General features: G+C 37.6%; 2 protein-coding genes across 4 annotated transcripts in view; both read right to left on the bottom strand.

The window, feature by feature from the left end:
• The window catches only part of APOOL (apolipoprotein O like), a 443755-nt gene that overhangs the window by 269062 nt on the left and 158795 nt on the right, over positions 1–15898 (bottom strand). The gene's annotated exons all lie outside the window — the stretch shown is intronic.
• LOC100157285 (uncharacterized) overlaps positions 11604–15898 on the bottom strand; it is a 49117-nt gene continuing 44822 nt past the window's right edge. For 2 of the 3 annotated variants that reach the window (XM_001926475.6, XM_021080811.2), the window contains exon 7: positions 12020–12278. In XM_001926475.6, the coding sequence (XP_001926510.1) occupies positions 12147–12278 (132 nt within the window). In that variant the 3' untranslated portion in view covers positions 12020–12146. Of the gene's footprint in view, positions 11917–12019; positions 12279–15898 lie in introns of those variants that run through there. The other variant, XM_085008869.1, reaches the window with a different exon arrangement.

Below are 15898 nucleotides of genomic sequence, written 5' to 3'. Positions count from 1 at the left end.
TCATTCTTTTATATGGCTGAGTAATATTCCATTACACACACACACACACACACACACACACACACACATGTGTATACTGGTATACTGCAATTTCTTCTTCTTTTTTTTTTTTTTTTTGTCTTTTTGCCTTTTGCAGGGCTGCTCCCGCGGCATATGGAGGTTCCCAAGCTAGGGGTCTAATCTAATTAGGGGTCTAATCCAGGCTAGGGGCCTACACCAGAGCACAGCAACGTGGGATCCAAGCTGTGTCTGTGACCTATACCACAAGTCACGGCAATGCCGGATCCTTAACCCACTGAGCAAGGCCCGGGGTCAAACCTGCAACCTCATGGTTCCTAGTCAGGTTTGTTAACCACTGCACCACAACGGGAACTGCTATACTGCATTTTCTTTATCCATTCATCTGTCAGTGATGGACATTTAGGTTGCTTCCATGTCTTGGCTATTGTAAATAGTGCTGCAATGAACACTGCAGTGCATGTACATTTTTGAGTTATAATTTTCTCCAGATATATGCCCAGGAATGGGATTGCAGGATCATATGGTGGATCCATTTTTAATTTTGGGGGGAATCTCCATACTGTCCTCCATAGTAGCTGCATTGATTTATATTCCTACAAACAGTGTAGGGGGGTTCCCATTTCACTTTGCCAGCATTTATTGTTTGTAGACTTTTTGATGATGGCCATTCTGACTGCACTGAGGTGATAACTTCATTGTAGGTTTGATTTGCATTTCTCTAATAATTAGTGGTGGTGAGCATTTTTTTCATGTGCCTGTTGGCCATCTGTATGACTTTGTTGGAGAAATGTCTATTGAGATCTTTTGTCCATTTTTTGACTAGGTTTTTTGGTTTTTTTGATACTGAGCTGTATAAGCTGTTTGTCTATTTTGGGAATTAATCCCTTGTTGTTCACATCATTTGCAAATATTTTCTCCATTCTATAGTTTGTCTTTTTGTTTTCTTTATGGTTTCCTTTGCTATGCAAAAGTTTTTAAGTTTAATTAGGTCCTGTTTGGTATTTTTGTTTTTATTTCCATTACTCTAAGAAGGTTTCTGATCTCTGCTAATTGTCCTCTTTAAGGAGCTTATCTTGGCTCATCCTGCAGGATTTGGATGATGCAACTTAATGGCTGGAAGGGAACTGAGAGATCATTTAGTGTAACTTCATTTTACAGAGGAGGAAACTAAAAACTGGATCTATTTTTTTTCTCTCTGGCCCTATCATATCTGTTTGCTTCTCATGGTCTTAGGTGGCCTTTTTGAAATTCTCTTTTCTGCCTTTTTCATAATATTATCTCTCTTCCAGTCTAATAAAACTCCCAGCCAGGCACTCACTCCAATCCTAAGTCTCTAAATTACAGGTGTCATAACACAAACTTCATGGGCAAGGACATGGGATAATTCTTAAGATGAAGTATTTTTATTGTGACAGATGATATGAGGCCACAAACCTTGAACGTGTACTACCTAGACCAATCATAACTAAATATACAATGTGTTCCAAACATCTATTAAGATGGAAGCTTACCAGTAGAGGAAAAAAAGAAAATTTCTCTGAAATTGTTTAAAATCCTAGAAGGGATGAATATCCGTTTAGAAAACATCATGAATAACTTTGTATACAAAACTATAAAGTAGCCATTTCCAGGAGAGCTAAAACTAGAGCTATTGTGTATAAACTTAAAAATAATCTTAGCTAGAGACTTTTAGTTAGAAAAGTAATGTAAAGTAGAATCTTTTATTCCTTAAGAGTTCGGTAAAAACATTCTCTCCTATTTGGAGAGAACCTATTCATAGGGGTACTTACTCTCCTACACTGTTATCCGTATTATTTTTGTCTCTCTATTTTAGTCATGAGGAGCAAAGGATATAAGGACTTAATGACTGTTGCTTGATAGTCTCAGAAAGCCAAACCAAAATCAACCTTGTGCCTAACAGGAAGCAATTAAAAAACAATTTTTTTTTGTCATTGTGAGGTAGTCAACAAAACAGACCTGGTTGTAATTTCATAATTAAGTAGTTAAAAATCCAGGTGGCATACACTAAGGGAATAGACAAGATTGGGAAGAGTGAATTTTATAAATGTGTGTATATGTATTTTTCTGGGATGGCTACATCTTCCACAGAAGCATCTGAATGCCAGGGAATTATTTCTAATTAGGTCATCAAGGTAGAGGAAACTACATATATTAAGGCCCTCAAAGAGAAACTGAAAGTCCAGTGAAACCAGAGCAGAGAGAAAGAGGGAACATGGTGTATGAAGGAACTTGGAAGAGTATACTTTAGTAGGTACAGACTTTGGAGTCCAGACGGTTGTGTTTGAATCTCAGCTTTGTTACCAATTGTGTGGCCTCAGGCAAGTCACTAAACTACTTGAAACCTCTATTTACTTATTTGTAAAATGGAAAAAAATAATATTACCTACCTCGTAGGGACTTTGTGGGGACTGCATAAGATAATGCATCTAAAGTAATTTTGCACTTACATCACAGTAAGTATTCTATAAATATCAAACACTAACACACACTTGATAGATAGAGATGTATATATAAATAGGTAGGTAGGTAGAGAGAGAGACAGAGACCCTAGGTCTTAGAGTATTGGAGGGCCTTTTGAACTATGGTAAAAATTTGAGGCTTTGTTCTAGGGTAATTGGAAGATATTGAAGGTTTTTAAGAAGAGGTGTAACAATATTAGATTTGTATTTTTCAATTGAAATATAGATGAAGTAAAATATTATGTTGATTTCAGGTGTACTACATAATGATCTCATCTTTGCATGCATTATAGAATGATAACCATGTTAAATCTGATAACCATCTGTCCCCATACAAAGTTGTTAAAATATTATTGACCATATTCCTTATGCTGTACATTACATCTCTATGCCTTATTTATTGCATAACCTGAGGTTTGTACCTCTTAATCCCCTTCATCTATTTTGCCTGCCCCAACCCTTGTTTGTTCTTTGTATTTATTAGTACATTTTCACTTGTTTTGTTTGTTTTGCTTTTTAAATTCCAAATGTGCATTGGATTATAGAGTGTTTTTCTCTGTCTGACTTATTTTACCTAGCATAATACCTGCTAGATGTTATCCCAAAAAGCAAGATTTTATTTTATATTTGTCTGTGGAATAGTCCATTGTGTGTGGAATTTCTTTATCCATTCCTCTATTGATGGATACTTAGCTTGACTCCATATCTTGGCTATTATAAATAATGTTGCAGTGAATATTAGAGTGTATTTTCTTTTCAAATTAGAGTTTTTTTTTTCTTGTTTTAAATACCTAAAAATGAAATTGCTGGATTCTAGATCACATGGCGGTTCCAATTTTTTTGTTGTTGTTTTTTAGGGCCACACACATGGTATATGGAGGTTCCCAGGCTAGGGGCCAAATTGGAGCTGTAGCCGCTAGCCTGTGCCATAGCCACAGCAACGCCAGATCTGAGCCGAGTCTTCGATCTACACCACAGCTCACGTTAATGGCAGATCCTTAATCCACTGAGTGAGGCCAGGGATCAAACCTGCATCCTCATGGATGCTAATCAGATCCTTTTCCGCTGAGCCACTATGGGAACTCTGGCAGTTCTATTTTTAATTTTTTGAGGAACCACCATACTGTTTTTCATAATGGCCACACTAATTTACAATCCCAACCAATGGTCATGAGTGTTCCCTTTCTCCACAGCCTTGCCAGCACTTGTTATTTGTTGTCTTTTTGATGGTAGGCATTCTGACAGATGTGAGGTGGTATCTCATTATAGTTTTGATTTGCATTTCCCTAATGGTTAGTGATGTTGAGCATCTTTTCATGTGTCTGTTGGCCATCTGTATGTCCTTAGAAAAATGTTTATGCAGATCCTCTTCCCATTTTTAAATCGGGTTCTTCTTTTGATGTTGAGGTGTATGAGTTTTTTGTATATTTTGGATACTACCAATTATTGGATATCTTGTTTGCAAATATAGTCTCCCATTTAGTAGGCTGCCTTTTTGTTTTGCCCAGTTTTCTTTGCTGTGCAAAAACTTCTTGGTTTGACATAGTCTTTATTTTTGTTTTGATTCCCTTGCCTGGGGATACATATCCAAAAAAATATTACTAAGACCAATGTCAAAGAGTGTATTGCCTAAATTTTCTTCCATAAGTTTTATGGTTGCAGGTCTTACATTTAAGTTCTTAAGCCATTTTGAGTTTATTTTTTATATGATGTAAGAAAGTAGTGCAGATTGATTCCTTTGCATGTAGCTATCCATTTTTCCCAGCACCATTTATTGTAGAGGCTTTCTTTTTCCTATTGTATATTCTTGCCTCCTTTGTTGTAGATTAATTGACCAGATAAGCATGGGTTTATTTCTTGGTTCTCTATTCTGTTCCATTGATCTACGTATTTGTTCTTGTGCCAGTAACATTACTGTTTTGATGATGATAGTTTGGAGTATAGTTTGAAATCAGGAAACGTGATTCCTCTAGATCTGTTCCCCTTTCTCAAGATTGTTTTGGCTTTAGGGGTCTTTTGTGTTTCCATGGAAATTTTAGAATTATTTCTTTTAGTTTTGTGAAAAAATGCTATTAGTATTTTGATAGGAATTGCATTAAATCTGTATATTGCCTGGTGTGGTATGGTCATTTCAACAATATTAATTCTTTCACTCCATGAGCATGTTATACTTTTCCATTTGTTTGTATCGTCTTCAATTTCTTTCATCAGTGTTTTACAGTTTTCTGAGTACCAGAATTTTACCTCCAGAATTAAATTTCTTTCTAGGTATTTTATTCTTTTTGATGAATTGCATATGGGATTGTTCTCTTAATTTCTTATTTCTTATTTTATTGAAATATAGTTGATTTACAATATTGTGCTAGTTTCAGGTGTACAGCAAAGAGATTCTGTTATATATATTCTTTTTCAGATTCTTTTCCATCATAGGCTATTACAAAGATCTGCACTATAGTTCCCCTGTGCTATACAGTAGGTCCTTGTTGCTTATCTATTTTCTGTATGGTAATGCGTACATGTTAATCCCATCCTCCTAATTTGTCCCTCCTGCCTCCCTTTGCCATTTGGTAATAAGTTTGTTTTCTATATCTATGAGTCTCTTTCTGTTTTGTAAATAAGTTCATTTGTATCACTTTCTTAGATTCCACATACAAGTGATATTTATTTGTCTTTCTCTGTCTTACTTTGCTTAGTATGTTAATCTCTAGATCAATCCATGTTGCTGCAAATGGCATTGTTTCATTCTTTTTAATGGCTGAGTAATATTCCATTGTGTGTATTATATAGCTATACATAACACATCTTTGATTTTTTTTTTTTGGCTGCATCTGCAGCATGTAGAAATTCCTGGGCCAGGGATCAAACCTGCACTACAGCAGTGACTCAAGCCATTGCAGTGACAACTCCAGATCCTCAACTCACTGTGCTGCAAGGGAACTCCCATACCACATCTGCTTTATCCATTAATCTGTCAGTGGGTATTTAAATGGCTTCCATGTCTTGGCTACTATAAATTGTGATGCTATGAACACTGAGGTGCATGTATATTTTGGAATTAGAATTTTTGTCTTTTCCAAATTTATACCTACCAGTGGGGTTGCTGACCATCTGGTAACTCTATTCTTAGATTTTTTTTTTTTTGTCTTTTTGCCTTTTCTAGGGCCACTTCCTGCGGCATATGGAGGTTCCCAGGCTAGGGGTCTAATCAGAGCTGTAGCTGCTGGCCTATGCCAGAGACACAGCAACTCAGGATTCAAGCCGTGTCTGCAACCTACACCACAGCTCATGGTGACGCCGGATCCTTAACTCATTGAGCAAGGCCAGGGATCACACCTGCAACCTCATGGTTCCTAGTCGGATTCATTAACCACTGTGCCACGATGGGAACTCCTATTCTTAGATTTTTAAGGAACCTCCATACTCCTCTCCACAGTGTCTGCACCAATCTATATTACCACCAACAGTGTAGGAGGGTTCCATTTTTTTCTACACCCTCTCTAGCATATTTTATTTGTAGACTTTTTTTTTTTTTTTTTTGGCTGCACCTGCAGTATATGGAAGTTCCCAGGCCAGGGGTTGAGCTACAGCCACTGTAGAAGCAACGCTGAGTAGTTATGTTGTGGGCCACACGGGAAGTCCTATTTGTAGACTTTTTGATGACAGCCATTCTGAATAGTGTGAGGTGATACTTTATTGTAGTTTTGATTTGCATTTCTCTAATATTAATTTTTCTTTCTTACAGTTCATTGTTAGTGTATAGAACATGCAACAGATTTAGGTATGTTAATTTTGTATCCTGTAACTTTACTGATTTCATTTATTAGTTTTAATAGTTTTCATGGAGTTCCTAGGATTTTCTATATATAGTATCATGTCATCTGGAAACAGTGGCAGTTTTCCTTCTTCCTTTCCAATTGGGTTCTTTTTATTTCTTTTTCATTTCTGATTGCTGTAGCTAGGATTGCAGATTCAGTGTTGAATGAAAGTGGCAAGAATGGGCAACTTTTGTTGTCTTGTTCCTTGTCTTGTTCTTGATATTAGAGGAAATGCTTTCAGCTTTTTATCCTTGAGTATGTTAGCTGTGGGTTTGCCATATATGGGCTTTATTATGTTGAGGTATGTTCCATCTATATCCACTTTGTTGAGAGTTTGTATCATAAATGGATGTTGAATTTTGTGTAATGCTTTTTCTGTATCTATTGAAATGATCATATGATTTCTATTATTCAATTTATTAATGTGGTGTATCACATTGATTTGCAGCTATTGAATCATCCTTGCATCTGTGGGATAAAAGCCATTTGATCGTCGTGTGTGATCCTTTTATTTATTTTTTTTGTCTTTTGTCTTTTGTCTTTTTTTTAGGGCCACACCCAGGCATATGGAGGTTCCCAGGCTAGGGATCTAATCAGAGCTACAGCTGCCGGCCTACGCCAGAGCCACAGCAACACCAGATCTGAGCCACATCTGCGACCTTCAAAGCAACACTGGATCCTTAACCCACTGAGTGAGGCCAGGGATCGAACCCACAACCTCATGGTTCCTAGTGGGATTCGCTTCCCCTGCACCAAGACAGGAACTCCTTTTTTTTTTGTCTTTATTGTTGAATTCAGTTTGCTAATATTTTGCGGATTTTTGCATCTATGTTCATCAGTGATATTGGCCTATTATTTTTTATAGTGTCTTTGTGATGTATCTGAAATACAAGAGGGGACAATTACTCTCTTACCATAACATTAGTTTTTATGGAGAAGTGTTTTTAATTTTAGGTTCTCTAGGGAAGGACTAACCTCATTGTAGCTTAGACTAGAAGATCTCTACTACATTTTCTTCTTCCCTGCTGCATCCATGGAATCTGAAGATTTTACATTCAACACTGGAGGTTATGGAATTTGCAAAACTCTCTCAACTGTGGGACAATCATATGAATATCTTCTCTCCAGCTGTTTACAAGAGTGGTAGCATTTTCGCTGTGTAGTACAAAGTGGCAACTGAACATTTTCTTGAGACAACAGTTTAGCTTAGAAACAATTAAGTCAATCCCCCATCTACCCATCCCCATCTGCCTTTCTATTTAAAAAAAAAAGTGCTTGCATGGGTTAGAACTTAATTTGGGGAATGTGAAAGACACTTCTGGGTACCATTCCAATATCCATTTTCTCCTTTTCTCTTGCCAACAAAATCTTCATTGTGATCAAAGCAATTTACTCACAAATCTAGAATAAGTTGTAATTAGGACTGGCCATGTGACCAGTTCTGACCAATATGAGGTAAGGAAGAATTTAAATTGCTGAGCAGAACATCCAGGAAAGTTTTCTAAAAGAGAGAGATAGCTGAAAATACTCTTTCACCCCTTACTCATTTGCCATTACCTCTTCCTCCTGAACATGGATATGAGGCTGTGGGTGAAGCAGTCATCTTGTAACCATGGATGGTTGTCATACACTGAGGATGAAATTCACATGCTGAGAAGAGTAGACTAGAAAGATGATATTCTTGAGTATCTGCATCAGCACCAGACTGCCTAGCTCAGGACTTCATGGTATATGTGATAAATAAACCTATCTGTTGAAGCTACTGGAATCATTTTCTCTTACTTGCACATAAATGTAATCCTAAAAGACACAGGATGCTAAAAAGATTAAGGAGTAAATGATGACTCTCAATTTTCTGGCTTGAACAATACAATAATCAGAATAATGCCCTTCCCCCAAAGAGGTCCATATCATAATCCATGAAGCTTGTGAATGTTACCTTAAGTAGTAAAGGGTAATTAAAGTTGCAGATGGAGTTAAGGTTTTCTAATCATTTGACAGTCAAGATAGGGAGATTATCCTGGATTTATTTGGGTGGGTCCAGTGTAATTCGTAAAAGTTAAGAGGAAGGCAGAAGAGGTATTTGGATTGATGCAATATGAGAAGGACTCAACTCACTGTTGCTGACTTGATGGGGACCATGAGCTAAGGGATGTGGGCAGCCTCTAGAAGCTGAAAAGAGCAAGGAAATGGATTCTCCCCTAGAGCAGGAGGAATGTAGACATGCTCATACCTTGATTTTAGGTCAGTGAGAGTCATGTTCAGACTTTGACCTATAGAATTGTAAGAGAATAAATTAGTGTTATAAACTGACTAAGTTCCTAGTAATTTGTTACAATAGCCATAGGGAAATATTAAGAGCAACTAGGTAGATGAGTTCACTTTTATAAATATTGAGTTTTCAATGCTTTTGAGCTATTCAGGTGGAGATGTCCAATAGGCAAATGGCCACATGGAAAGGTCAGAAAGATGTCTAGACTATAGATACAGAATTAGAAATTATTACAGATGATAATTAGAACAGTGGGAGCAAATTAAATTGCTTATGGAGAATGACTAGAGTTAGAAGAAAAGGCTTAACTCTAATAGTGAATTGAGTAGGGGAAGAATCCAGCAAAGAGGCTGAGAAGGAGAGAAGAGTTAGGTGTCATACAAGCAGAGCATAGCCACACAAAGCCAAAAGAAGAGAATGCTGCAAGTAGAGCAATTGGTGATGAATGCTGATGAGCAGTAAAATAAAGACTAGACATTATATATTATTTTGTGACACAGAGGTCACATTAGTAAGAGCAGTTTGGATGGGATAGTAGGTGTACTAGGTGTTGAAGCTACATTGGTGTTAAGTGAGGAATGAAGCAAAAAGAAGGAAATGAAAGCAGGAAGTAAAGAATTCATTCCAAAAACTCGACATTGAAGGGAAAAACAGTGAAGTTACAGGGGAAAATGGTTAAGGGGGTGTGCTTGACTAGTCCCTCCCAGTAGCCGACATCAGGATGGGATTAAACTGTGCAAGGATGTTTTTTTGATTAGAGGAAACACTTATTGAGAGAAAATGGTGAGGGATCTGGAAAAGGCTGAAAGAGCATGACCCCGAGCAATGGCGAGAGGAAATGTCCTTACACTGCCATGCAGTCTAAGAATGTTCAGCAAAGCCGATGGGGAGTCCTTGAGCCAAAGTCAGCCATCAGAGTAGTCCCATGACTCTGAAATGAACTCACATTAGTATTCCTCTTTTTCTCTGGTATAAGCTAGGAGCAGCCTGGGAAACATAGTCTCTAGGCAAAATTCAGGGATGGATTTCAGAGCAATGTAACATGGACCCTTGGTTAGAGGTCTACAAGGCACATTCTTTTTTTTTTTTTTTTTTTTTTTTTTGTCTTTTTGTCTTTTTAGGGCCGCACCTGCGGCATATAGAGGTTCCCAGGCTAGGGGTCCAATCGGAGGTATAGCTGCTGGCCTACATCAGAGCCACAGCAACATGAGATCCGAGGAGTCTCTGCCAGCTACATCACAGCTCAGGGCAACACCGGATCCTTAATCCACTGAGCAAGGCCAGGGATCGAATCTGCATCCTCATGGATGCCAGTCGGGTTTGCTAACTGCTGAGCCATGATGGGAACTCCGGTAAGGCACATTCTTACGGCTTCCATAGAAGGGTTTTCTTTTTTATTATTTTTTTTAAGTTTAGTGTATATTTCAGCTCATTAGATGGAGCCAGTAAGAGAGGGAGAAGTTGAAGATACCCAGGATAACTGATGCAACAAGGTCCATATAAAGGCTGGGGAAGATGGGATTTATGAGAGTAAAAGCATTTCCCTTAGATGGGATGTGAGAAGCCTTGAAATAAGAGGATGAGTGCAGAAGCATTTGTAGGTTTATGAGTTCTGATATAGTGGGCTCTGCTTATTCTTTAAATTACAAGGTGAGGTCATCTCCTGAGAATGGGGGTGTGAGTGTGGGGATGGGTCAGAGCTCAAGGAATGGTGGAGTTCTCTCTGTGGTGCAACAGGATAAGAGGCATTTTGGGAGTGCTGGGACTGGGTTCAATCCCTGGCTCCAAACAATGGGTTAAGGATCCAGGGTTGCTGCATCTGAGGTTTAGGTCGCAGCTGTGGTTAGGATCTGATCTCTGGCCCGGCCCGGGAACTCCATATGCCTCATAGTGCTGCCCCCCCGCCCCCCGCCAAAGAAAACCTCAAGGTGTAAAATAATCACTAGGAGGAGTCGGAGAGTGACCTGTTTTGTGGTCTTGTGTTAGGCCCAGTTGAGTCTGGTCATGGGTTTACGATGGTATTAATCTGGCCCTATCCTTTTAGGTCGTTCATTTTCTTACCCCTCACTCAGTCTGCTATTGATCTTTGATCTGTTAATGACCTACCTCCATGAATAGTTCCAACATTCTTTCAATCATAGTAACTTCTTCCTCCTATCTGTGACATTTCATGAGCCTCCAGGTCCTGTCAATTTACCTGGAATTTGCTTCAATCTGCCCTTCATCTCAATCTTTTTCTCTCTCTGCTCCAGTGATAGGATTCATCATCTCTTCCTTCTAACTCGGTTGCTATGCCTCTCATTTTGTATCCTTTAAATCCATACTCCATACAGCCATCAGAGTGATTATTCTAAAACACAGAATCTGATTTTGATTATTTGCAACCCTTCAAAGGATCTCCATAACAAATAAAATTTAGTCTAAACTCCTTAACAAGGCATATGAGATCTTCCATGATCTAGTCTTTGGCTACCTCCTCAACCTCACCTCTTATTACCTTGTTCACTTTCACATTCCAGCAGTACTTGAAGTTCCCTGCATACTCCATGTTTTTTTTTTCACTCCTCTGCCATTCGCTTTCCCTCTATCTCAAAAATTCTCTCCTAACCTCAGTAAAGCTAACTGCCACTTACCTTTTATGACATCTTAGGTATCACCTTCTTGTATGGCCTTCCTTCACCATTATCATCACACTTCTCCCTAGGCTTGGTAAATTGTTCTTTGATCTCCCACTTTCTTGTATACATTTTTTATCATTGTACTGATCACATTAAATAATAATAAGTGTTCTTTGTCTCTGTCTCTTCTACCAGTCTGAGTTCCAGGGACTACCTCAGATTCATCTTTGTACCTTTGTAACTAACCACTGATTGGCACATAACTGGTGTGAAATTAAGTGCCTTTTAAAAAAAGGAAGGAAGAAGGGAGAGAAGTAGCAATAAGGGAAGAACGAAAAGAAGTGAAGGAGAAACCTAAATCTCGGGATCATTCCACTACACCACCCACTTACAGAAATCATCTAGCAATTCTTAGTTTATTTTAAGGAATTAATTCATAATCAAATCACACATTTCAAATAAAATTCATTATTTATATGCTGATGCTTTAGTGCAATTCCATAGATATATCCAGTAACTAAAAACTATTTAATATTCCCTATTACCAATTTGCAGCCAACCTTCTCTGCATATCATTGAGTACATTATAAAGATACATGTCATAAATCAATCAACAAGTGTTATGCTGAATTTTGGAGATAACACGTATTTGCTATCCCTGCTGAGTTAATGAAGTTGGATGTTGGAAATGAAAGTTTTGCGTTGCAGTCCTAGAGAGAGATTGGGGAAAATAAAAGTTAAAAATATAAAGATATAAGAATTGATGGCATTAATATGGAAAGAAAGGTAAAATATAATTTATAGCATAGGTAAATCATACCCATAGTTTTCTAAAAATATTCCAAATATGCTTTTAAAATGATTAGGTGATTATATATATATATATATATACATATATATATATATATATATATATAAATTTTTCTTCTGCAGAAAACTTTTAATAGTTGGGTTTCATCTGCACACGTCCTATCCTATAAGGAATTTCTGGCTCTTCAGAACCTGGGTATCCAGTTTGTTGTCTCTCTCTTTGAATGTAGCTTGACTTTGGAATGCCTGGTGTGGACATATTCTGCAAGGAAGTTAAAAATACCAAACATAATTAAATGATATTTAATAAAACTTCTATTCTTGTTTAGATAGACTTATATATTAGAAAAGTAGGCATGTAATATCTAATCATTTTAGAAATTTGTTTAATCACCATTATAAACTTTAGTTATTTAAAACAACACACAGAAAAATTTTTTAGCAAATGACTTGTTTGTTGGCTGCTTTTAAATAACCATTAAATTCTGTACTTGTACTATGGGTTTGCTAGACAAGGTTAAATATTGTACAATCCAGAATCTCTGTACTAAAGTAGGAAATTGACATTATAGGAGCATATTAAATAAGAAAAATAATGCCCCTTTTTTCTGAAATTATAGTACCAAAGTCCACACTCTAATCTTGCAGTGATGAATGTTAATACAATATAATTGCGAAATTTAATTTGTTGCTTTTGTGCAGTACCTCACTTTTCTTTTGTTGTATGATCATATGCACAAATATTAAAGTACATCACTAGTTTTTTTTTTTCCCACTGTACAGCAAGGGGGTCAGGTTATCCTTACATGTATACATTACAATTACAGTTTTTCCCCCACCCACTAGTTTTTTTAATACCAAATGTTATTATAAAAACACTGATTATGTCATATTACCCCACACTTTTATCACTGATATAGAATTGTTTTATGATAGGGGTTCATGCTAAAACTTCATTTTCTTAGCATAACCTGTTACTTTTTGACAATTAAAAATCTCTATTCACAGATGCACTTTTATATTGCAGAGACCCTGAGGAAACATGTTCATGAGCATTTAAAAATATCATTTTAAAACAGATCTGAGGAATTCTTTTGTGGCTCAGTTGGTTAAGGATCTGGTGTTGTCACTACAGTGGTTTAGGTTTGATCCCTGGCCCAGGAACTTCCACATGCCGCAGATGTGGCCAAGAAAAAAGAAAGGAAACAAAAAAATCAGAAAATCAGATCTAAGAAAGGAATGAATACTGTGGGCTTTTATTTTGAGAATTCTCTATTTTTATTGGGAAGCATTGCATTTATCACCTTCCCCATTCATAAGAGAATGGTTCAAAGATGAACACAAACATGTGTGCATGCATATGCACACACACACACACACATTGACCACTAATCTGTGGCAGGCACTGTATTTGGCACTCAGAATACAATAATGAATAAGTGATGGTTCCTGATCTGGATGAATTAAAAAATCGAGTGGAAGGAGTTCTCTTGTGGCACAGCAGGTTAAAGTTCCAGTGTTGTCACTGCAGTGGCTTGGATCACTGCTGTGGCAAGGGTTTGATTCCTGGCCCAGGAATTTCCACTTGCCACAGGCAAGGCCAAAAAAAAAAAAAATCAAGTGGAAGAGACAGACCAATATACAGGTAGACAAATAATTATAACATGATACTTTAATCTAAGAATGTAGGCAATAGTAGTGTTGCTGGGAGGGCAGAGGATAGAACACTACCTCAGCTTAAAGATTTGGGAAAGGCTTCATGAAGAATGTGATATTCAGAGTTCATATTAGGATGGCTAGGAGTTTTCCAGGTATGGAACCATAAATTCTTGGGAAATACATACTTGGGAAAAAATACATTTAGTATGGCTGGATCATAATGTGCAAGCCTAAGATCAACAAAAGATGAAGCTAGAGAGCTGGAAACATGAGGGGGTGGGCTAAAATCCTTCATATTATGCTTACTTGAGGAGTTTTTACCTTTCCCTTTGGTAATAAGAATCAAGTGTAATCTTTTAAGCTAGATCACAGTAAGATCATATTGGTTTTAGGATGGTAACTTTGGCAGCAGTGTTCCAGTAAAGGCTGAAATAAACAGGTAGCAGAGGAATTAGTTGGCATTGATTTGGAAAGGACATGCTGAAGACCTGAAATGAGTCAGCAGAGGGAATGAATTTTCCCAGAACTGAAGGAGTACATGGAATGTGGGATGGGATGTTCAGTTTTAAAACCAAGACTGTCCCTAGCAAATTGTGCTGAGTTGGTCACCCTAGGTTTAGCGAAAAGAACAACATATGACTTCATGCTTTAGATTTAGAGAGAGCAGTAAAGGAGAGAAAAGAGCCTCCTAGTGTTCCCAGACTTTGGTCTTAGATGTTGGGTAGATGGCACCATTCATTGTAACACAGAATGTAGGAGAAAGACAGGGTAGAGTGAAGAGATAATGACTTAGGTCTTTAAGGGGACTGCTAGAAACACAAATGTACAAATATCCTATAGGCTGTTAGAGTCACTGGTCTAGATCTAGAGAGACTTCTATGAGTTGAAATGCGCAAACAAGATGGAACCCTGAAAAACAGCACCATTAAGTTGGGACAAGTTGGAACTGTTTCAGGAGAGGTTTGGGCAATAATAATCAGAGAAATATGCAGACAGCCAGGATAATGGTACCCTGGCAGTCAAAAGTAAGAGTTCAGGAAGCAGTGAATATGAAATGCCAAACAGAGTTGTCAGGTAAGGTGGTCTTAAAATAGGCCTTTAGGTTTGACAACTAGGGGCTTGCAGGTATATGCAGTGAGAGAAGTTCTAATAAGATGGTTTAATAAAATGCTGAGCTTGGTCCCATGTGTCCTTTAAATCACAGTGCAATGAAATATTTCTTGAGAAAAGGATAAATTCAAGTTGTTTAACTCAGCCTAAAATTTACCTAGGTATTATATAAGAAGCTCTTGGCATATTCTTTTCTTATGATGCATTTTTCTTTGGTGCACTATCTTCTAGCCTTATCAATAAAAGTATCAATTTCACTTCAACTTTTTCTCTTGCATTGCCTCCTCCATTTCCAATCCTGCCCCTACTTATAAATTGCTACTATTTTTTTTGTCTTTTTATGGCCACACCTACAGCATATGAAAGTTCACAGGCTAGGGGTTGAATCAGAGCTGCAGCTGCTAGCCTACACTACAGCCACAGCAACACCAGATCCGAGCCAGATCCGAGCCACGTCTGCGACCTATGCTGCAGCTCACAGCAATGCTGGATCCTTAACCCACTGACTGATGCCAGGGATCAAACCTGCATCCTCATGGGTACTAGTTGGGTTCTTAACTCACTGAGCCACAGTGGGAACTCCAGAAATTGCTACTACTTTTTGACTGAGGTAGCCATGAAAGGGACCTATAGCCCACTTCTTCCCTTTTAAGTCTCTTGTCCACCTCTTGTATATTATTGGTTTTCTTTTAGTGACTGTAATTAAGGATAAAACTGATACATATGCACACTGCACTGAAAGTGATTGCGCCACCCTTGTTATTTTCTCTCAATACCCCCGAGTTATTTCCTCATAGCACTTATCATCTCAATTTGTAATTCTATGTGTTTATTTGCTTAATATATTTCGCCCCACTATATTATAGCTCCATGGAGCAGGAACTTTTCTCTCATCATTCTTTAACTACTACAACTGTGCTTGGCACATAATAGGAAACCAGCTGGTTGAATGAATGAAAAATATGTTAATTAGCTTTGCTCAGTTTTATAAGAATAATCTATTTTTCCCTATAACTTTTAAGGGTCACTACATATTTTTTTCCTGTTCAACTTGCCTATAACCCTATACATCTGTAACCTTTAAGGGCCACTGTATATTTTTTCCTGTTCAAC

Source organism: Sus scrofa, chromosome X (genome assembly GCF_054392235.1).
Source record: "Sus scrofa isolate SSC_HxYL_T2T_F1_AM1 chromosome X, Sscrofa_HxYL_maternal_Yorkshire_Landrace_v2.0, whole genome shotgun sequence".
Classification (NCBI taxonomy): domain Eukaryota; kingdom Metazoa; phylum Chordata; class Mammalia; order Artiodactyla; family Suidae; genus Sus; species Sus scrofa.
The sequence above is the reverse complement of the archived record's forward strand: the minus strand, read 5'-3'. Positions and strand labels throughout refer to the sequence as shown.